General features: G+C 46.3%; 2 protein-coding genes across 3 annotated transcripts in view; one reads left to right on the top strand and one right to left on the bottom strand.

Annotated features, from left to right (window-relative positions):
- Positions 1 to 784, top strand: part of tm9sf5 (transmembrane 9 superfamily protein member 5) — a 10,786-nt gene extending 10,002 nt beyond the window's left edge. For both annotated transcript variants that reach the window (XM_076046415.1, XM_076046416.1), the window contains one exon: positions 1 to 784. This exon is cut by the window's left edge and continues 244 nt beyond it. The gene's annotated coding sequence lies outside the window, so the exon portion shown is untranslated.
- A 1,269-nt stretch (positions 785 to 2,053) lies between these two features.
- Positions 2,054 to 4,935, bottom strand: gpr101 (G protein-coupled receptor 101). The gene has a single exon (XM_076046420.1). The coding sequence runs from the start codon at positions 4,019 to 4,021 to the stop codon at positions 2,687 to 2,689; it is 1,335 nt and encodes a 444-aa protein (XP_075902535.1). The 5' UTR covers positions 4,022 to 4,935; the 3' UTR covers positions 2,054 to 2,686.
- Positions 4,936 to 7,500: the final 2,565 nt, after the last annotated feature.

Below are 7,500 nucleotides of genomic sequence, written 5' to 3'. Positions count from 1 at the left end.
AAATGAAAATCTATAATTTTGTGTTCACTGTTGAGCAGTAATATTTTGAGTGGCTTTCTGAATCAGTGTGGGTTTTGATGGTGTAGTGGTCATAGTAAGCCGTTACTTTTGGTGAGTTATCAAGAAATCAGATCTTTTTTTTCTTTTTTTTTCTTAAGCTGGTTAGGTGTCCTGTATTTTTTTCTATTCCTTTTTGTTTGTTTTCCATTTATACCTGGGGGGAGGGGCAATATCTGTACATAATCTGTATAGAGAGCACGAGTGAAAGAATGCTACTCCAAGGTTATCACTATTGTGGTATCTTCTGTTTGAATTTTTTTTTCTTTTCCAAGGTTAATATGGCGTCATATAAATCCATAAATATCAGCCTGTATTGTTATTTGGACGGACTATAAACAGATGTTACTTTAAAACATGTCCATTTTTTTTATACGCAAATAAGCATCTTAAAAATGATAGAATAGCTTCCTAGAGTTGGATCCTGTCTGAAACAATGTAATATACTACAGCCACAGTATGTTGCACGTGAAGGATTGTCAAACAGCTGATCTCATAAATGATTTGCCTGATTTCTTTTTGCCACAATAGAGATTTTCATCTAGTGATCATATCGTAGTCTGTGTATTTCCATGGGTACACATGCAACATCGAGAAGCACCTCTTCAGGTTATGACTAGCTCTTTTCAGACACTTGACCACATTTAACACTGCAGCCTTTCACTTTGTGCAGTGCGACAGCATCACCCAAGGTGATAATTTTGCAAATAAACGAAATCGATTAAAAGTGAAGAGCACATGTTTTTTCCCCCCAGTAAGGCCTCATTAACATGATTGATTTTAACTGGCCATGTGTTTGGATGTTTGTGTAATATTTTCCTATATAAACAAACCAAAGAGAAAATCAGCATGCCTGGAGAAAATGATACTCATTTGCCTACGAGCTGCCTTTTTGCAGTTCCTGCATGTCGGAGACCCCACCCTATGTACTAAGAATTAAGAAGTGCAAAAAACGGCATGGGCTCTATCAAATATATCACCAATGCTTTTGCTGGACCAAGTGAACATTTATTTTTATTATTAAACACACATTGTTCATGTTAGATATTTAAAATCAAACAAATACAAAGGATCAACTGAAGTCACAAAATCTGTCGTCATGGTGCACTTCAAAAGCGTTATTTTCTCTTAGTTGATGCATTCCCAAACAATAATGTCCTTGTTGTTTGATGTTTGTTTCCTATAGAATCAACATAATGGTAATAATCATGACAATGCATGGTCGATAATTTTATCCCAGAACATTTCAAGATTGGTATGCACAATTTCAGCAATGCTGCAATATGCACCTCTGACATACTTTGTGTCTCCCCAATCAACTGCATTAGGTTCCTTTCTATGAGATGAGTCATTGCAAGCATATAATACTTACATAAGTAACCTAATCCTCCTCCACATAGCTTGAGCAAATACATTTTTTATCATAACGACTGGGTCATGAATTCTATTTACTAGATAGAAGCATTGTGCAAACTGTAAGAGGTATGCAGTGCAACCTACAGGACCCGTTTGTACAGGTTGATGTTCATTCCTGCTCATCTCTTGGCTCGATGCCTACATTAAAAATAACCACCGCTTGCTATACGAGTCAGCCGGGTTTTCACCAGAAGTACTGTGCTCTTGCAGAGAAAGGTTAATATTAGCACAGGGACTGGATACTGAATCGAAATGTGTGGTTACGCAGTAAGACATGAAGCTACCCTCTTGGCTGAGCTTGAAATCAAGAAAATAAAGAGACCAAGAAGATGTGAGCCTCGCAACACAGGGGGCAACTCACTAACTCCTCTGGGATTTTGTAACTGGTAGGCACAGTCAGTCATTCTATTTATTTCACTCCAAAAGGCGCTTTAAGACTGAGGACATCTAAGACGTAAACATACATTCACTCAAACAAGATTTGTAAAATAAGGGTACACTACTTTTTTTTTTCCACAGGAATACCCTGAGTTCATAATTTGCAGGCAAGGCTCACGCTGATCAGAGTGTAAAGGAGATACTGTTGTTGTGCAGATATTGATAATACAGATGAATGCATCATCAGTGACTCCTAAGGCCCATAATTAGAGCAAAGTCTTAACACAAAGCACTTTAATGATCCAGCGTCACAATTTCTATCTCAACATGGCAAATTTAAAAAGTAAGACAGTGATAAAAATGTATAAAATGTAACTTGAGGGATGTGTCACTTTTCAAAATGTAACTCTTTGTATACACTTTCTAGTAATTCATTTATCTGTGTTTTGCAATATTGTTACTAGCGTACACTTAATACTGATGGTTTAACTGACCTTTCTTACACATTCGGTGGCACAATGTGGTATTTACAACTCAAACCTTCAAATTAGCTTTTTTTTTTTCATTAGTTGCAGTTAAGGTTCTTGTTCCCTCAGTATATTACACAGTCATAAAACAACAATGAAAATATTAAGTCATCTTTCCAATGTTTTCCCCCCCTGCCGAGTTCACAATATAATCCATCTAAAAAAAAACAACAACAACCAAATACACCATTTTTCCACCCAAGTTAGTCAGAATGAACACCCATGTGAAAAAGGCCCATCAGCTTATGTGTGAACCCCTAATGACACACTCGCCAAGTTAGAGAACTCTGTGTGGCGCATCAGGGGAGTCATGTGCCTTTGCTGTGAACCGTGATCTCCCTCTCAGAGCTGATGCTCGTGGACGTGGTCTCCTTGCGGCTGTCCCGCGACTTCCTCTCGCATGTGGGCGAGGACGACGTGGTGCACTCCTCCCACGTCTGCAGGGGGAAGACTCGGGCGGCGGCGCTCGGCAGGTGTGAGTGGGCGGCGAAACGTCCCTCCGTGGTCGTGAAGCAGCTCTCGGCGGTGGAGCTCTGGTTGGGGCGACCCTGTTTGCAGAAGAGGCCGCAGAGCAGAGCCAGGAACTCCTTCCTGACGCTGCGGTGCATGTATCCGTAAATGTATGGGTGGAGGCAGCACTGCAAGAAGAAGAGCACGAGGGAAAGGGAGGACAACCACGGCGGGACCTCCGCTCTGGTGCTCATGGAGATGGTGTTCAGTATGCTGTAAGGCCCCATGCTGAGGATATATGAAGCCATGATGACAAAGACCACCCGCGCTGCTTTGCAGTGGTAGTGAAAGCGTCTGTGCCGGACTCGAGCAGGGTATCCTCTGGCTGAGTAGGTTCCCTCGGCCGAGCTGGCCTGCTGGGACTGTGCCGACTGCTGCTGCTGCTGCTGCCGTTGCGGACTGCCAGGGGCCTGAAAGTCTTGTGGGCAGGGCTGGGAGTGGGATTGCGTCAGTATGGGGTGCACGAGAGCGTTCTGCCTCCGGGCGGCCCTGAACACCATCCAGTAGCAGCCGAGCATGACGAGCATGGGCAACCAAAAGGAGAAGGCGGACACCACCACGGAGTAGGACAAGCTGGAGGACCAGACCACAGAGCACACGTTGTGACGGCGGTCAAAGTCGATGGCGCCCCAGCCGTAGAGCGGCGGCGTGCTCTGCAGCAGACTGAGGACCCAGGTGCAGACGATCAGATTGGTGCCGAGGTGAGGGGTCATACGGGTGGGATAGGACAGCGGGTGAATGATGGCAAGGTAGCGGTCCACCGAGACCACGATGATGGTGTTGACCCCAGCAAAGGCGAAAAGGTGCATGAGCACCACCAGGGCCTGGCACAGTCTGGCGTCCAGCGGCCACACGCCTGGTACAGTGGCCGCAATGGCGAAGGGCATCACCAACACGGTCTGGAGCAGGTCGGCCAGCAGGAGGTTGAGGACGAAGCGGTTGGCCACATGGAGGAGTTGGGGCTTCCTCTGGAACACCAGCAGGACAACCACATTCCCAAACAACGACACGCAAAGAATGAGCGCAATCAGCGCCATCTTGACCGCGCTGTTGACGGTGGAGGACCAGGTCGTGTGGGCCCTGGAGCCGGTGGGACCAGACGCCCAGGGGACGTCGGTGAAATTTGTACCCATGCTTGTGCGCCTGAGACCGGTGATCCTCTGCGTGTGGCCTCAATTCTTGCAGAGAGTTGACCCCGAAAGTCAGGTGGATGTCAGCTTGAATGTGCGACCCGAGAGAAAAGCAGTCTGGGTTTGGGTTTTGCCTTCTTGGCAGCAGTGTCCTGCAGGGTATATAGCCACTTCTCTATGGGCCCGACACCACTGCTCCTCGGGGTGCCTCTGCTTCTCCTTACAGATCAGAGGGGAAAGTCAGCGTCCATGTCACACTATACTCATGTGCAGCTCGCCATACTGTCCGTTATATGTGGTGCAACAGTTCAGTCACTGGTCAGAGATGCTCAGGTCGATCAGAGCCGATCCCCTCCCACCAGCGTGATCAATCCCCCGACTGAGAGCCTAGGCCTTATTCCCTCCGCTGCCCACATCTGCGGAATGAAAATTGATTTTATCCGCCATGACAGATGCCGGTATTGTTCCAGCCTCGAGTGAGACCATCCAGACCCGAGGCGGACAAACGCGGACGTTCTCATTCGCGAACGACGTTACAGCCCGCACGGGTACCTCGCGGTGGCCGGGGATGCGCGCCGTCGGATGCAGGCGGGTGTTCACCTCTCTCGCGCGCTCGCCGCCTTCCGTCGCTTTGCTCCCATTTCGCCATCAGCCTCCAGTCAATGGCAGCGAGCTCTCTCACGGCTCAGCGAGCATACGCTGCGTGTCTACACCCCAGCGGGGGTCTCTCATCCAGACGAGCGGTATCCCTCCTCCGCGCCGCTGCTTTGCAAGGCTTTCGGCGGCACATCACATCACATCAGGCGTTTATTATTTCATCAGCTCCGACTGCCGCTCCGAGGTCTTATAGGCTACTTACGACGGGTCCTGTCTCCGAGGTGTCACCGGTATCAGTGGAAGAGGGTGAAGAAGAAGAAGAAGAAGAAGAAGAAGAAGAAGAAGAAGAAGAAAGAAGAAAAAAAAAAACCCACACACAAGGACACCTGCGCTGGATTCATCCCCCACCGCTGGAGCTTGTCACCGAAGCCCCCCCTCCCATCCCCGATCTTCCTCCGCTGAGGATGCGCAAGTGCGTTCTTGCCACTGTCTGACACTTGCTGCTGCTGCACACTGCAGCCGCTAGACATGAAAGCTTTTTCATAATAAAATAGGGGGGGAAAAAACAACATTTTTGATGACCGCGTTTTACAGCTTAAATTGCCGCTCCTCCTCCTCCTCCTCCTCCTCCTCCTCCTCGTCCTCCACTTAATTGCAATGCAGAATTCCCATTTGGACCCATGGCTTTCATTGCTTTGCCCACCATCCTCACAGAAACAAGTGATTCTATCCAATGGCTGTTTGATTTGATTCCCCCGGACTGCAGAATGACTGCGTAGGGTTAAACTCATCACCTACTGTGGCCACCAGGTGTATACCAAGAATGAGAATTTCAGTGGAAATTGGAAATCCGCTTTATTTATTTCATTTCCCTCGCATTCCCCCCACTCCCCTAAATTCTTCATTAATTAGTATGAACTGACCGAACACCAGTTGGGGTTGCAAACAGTTCAGTTATTTTCCCCATGAGCGCTTGGATGAGCTGAAGCAGGACATCATTCTTGAAAATCTTCGTCTGATGATACGTAACGTGGAGACAATTACAGTCTGGAATGGAACATTTCTTGGGGAAAATATAGACTAATTATTTTTTCACGTTTGAACACTTTCCATGCTTTTAATGCTCCACACCCAGTGACTGATTTCTCTATTTTACTCAAATAAATGAGTGATGTGGGGTCCTATGGCCCTTTAAAGGCATCCAGTGAGGGACCTAAAAGAACAACCTAATCAACAAGGGAGGGTTACTCCAATTGTTGCTTCTTCCGACCAAAGATTTACTGTCTACATGTCTCAGAATCTAAAGTGGATTTAAATCATAACCCCCACAATCTGGCTGTGTTTATCACTACCTGTTTGAGTTGAGAATTATTCAATTTGTCGCTTGACAATCTCCTCAACTAAAAACACAGTCTGTGTTTCAAGTGTACATCTTCCATGCCAGCTGGCCAACTTACGTTTTCGACAAAATGTTCAGCTAGTTTTTTATGTCCTCATAAACTAGGAAGAATAGCAGGGGAATTCCCATATTATGATAATGACAGACAAGCTGAAAGACAAGACACACACTGACACAATTCTCAAAGTACAGATTTTATTTTTTGTGAGAGGTTAAAAAAGGCAGTCACTTTTAACTGACAGTATGCAATAGAATAAAAAAAGCCCATCGACAGAAAGAAGATTTAATTTTTTAAGAGAAACAATACCAAGGTCAAATTTACAATCTTAGAATCTAGAATCCTGTTTTGACCGATGCAAAGTTGACCCCATGGTGTATTTTTGCACAGTTCTTCCTCATTTCTGTTGTGCTATTCATTTTAATTTGGAACACATACATCCATTTTCAATGCCCGCTTATTCCTGAGCTCAGGGTCACAGGGTTCTGTTGGAGCATATCCCAGTCGTCATAGGGCAAAGGCAGGGTGACTGTAAAATGTGTGCTGTGCGTTTCCAAAATGTAATCACACACAATCTGCGCAAACAACAATGTCCACCGCATTGGTATTTACAAACGATTACAGGAAATTAGCTCTTCATCTGTATTCCTCCACTGTTAAACCTCAAGACAGACAACGAACCACTGATTCAAACATAACAGACACTGAACAAACAAGGGAACAATACGAGCAGAAACGTTTAATCCACACATATTTGAGGATTGAAATGTGGATTACTCAAATCTGTTCGATAGCCACAATCTCCCGTTCTTTGCGGATTGCACCTTTATATTCGAACGCTCCCCACGTCCTTTCCACCGTTTCAGCCTCTCTCGCAAAAAAAAAAAAAAAGGGGGGGGGGGGGGTGATTAATATGCGCACGAAACAAAAGCTGTACAACACTTTGCAATCCAATTAGCGTGTAGCTTACACGGCCTACTAATCAACTCTCGTAATTAGTCATTTTATTTCAAGTCTTTGCTCTATATTCGAGCTATCAAAAAGGCCCTTTGATGTGACTCTCGAGCGCCCCGTGCTTTAGATTTAGATTGCAAATGAAACAGTGCTCGCTGCGGCGGAGCGCAGAGGCGCTCTGCCTGTTTCCAGCGTTGAATGGACCGCGGTTCAAAGAGACGGACGCGCGAGCAGCGTTCCTTACGGAAGCGGATCCACCTCGGGGTGCACACGTGTCTCCGCCTCGGGCCTGTCACGCAGCCTCCGTCTCATTCACTGTCACTCACTGACACCTATAGGCCACACAAATACAACACACTGGGCAGGATTAGCTCTGCAAGCTGTCAAACTGAGCACGTCACTATGCCCCCCCCACCCCAGTCCCACTCGCTGCCTTGTCTAAATTTGCGTCTGAATGAATTTATATCACAAGCGCGCGGCATCATTGGCACAACAACACCTGTCAAAGCGGTAAAAAGCTCACTAAAACGTGAC

This window comes from Nelusetta ayraudi, unplaced genomic scaffold (assembly GCF_046127955.1).
Source record: "Nelusetta ayraudi isolate G7.1 ecotype Tasmania unplaced genomic scaffold, CSIRO-AGI_Nayr_v1 ptg000090l, whole genome shotgun sequence".
Lineage (NCBI taxonomy): Eukaryota > Metazoa > Chordata > Actinopteri > Tetraodontiformes > Monacanthidae > Nelusetta > Nelusetta ayraudi.
Note: the sequence above shows the minus strand (reverse complement) of the source record. Positions and strands in the feature narration are given on the sequence as shown.

Bases quoted from the DNA above. Each gene is read 5' to 3' on its own strand.
- gpr101 (XM_076046420.1), bottom strand. From the start codon at position 4,021: ATGGGTACAAATTTCACCGACGTCCCCTGGGCGTCTGGTCCCACCGGC.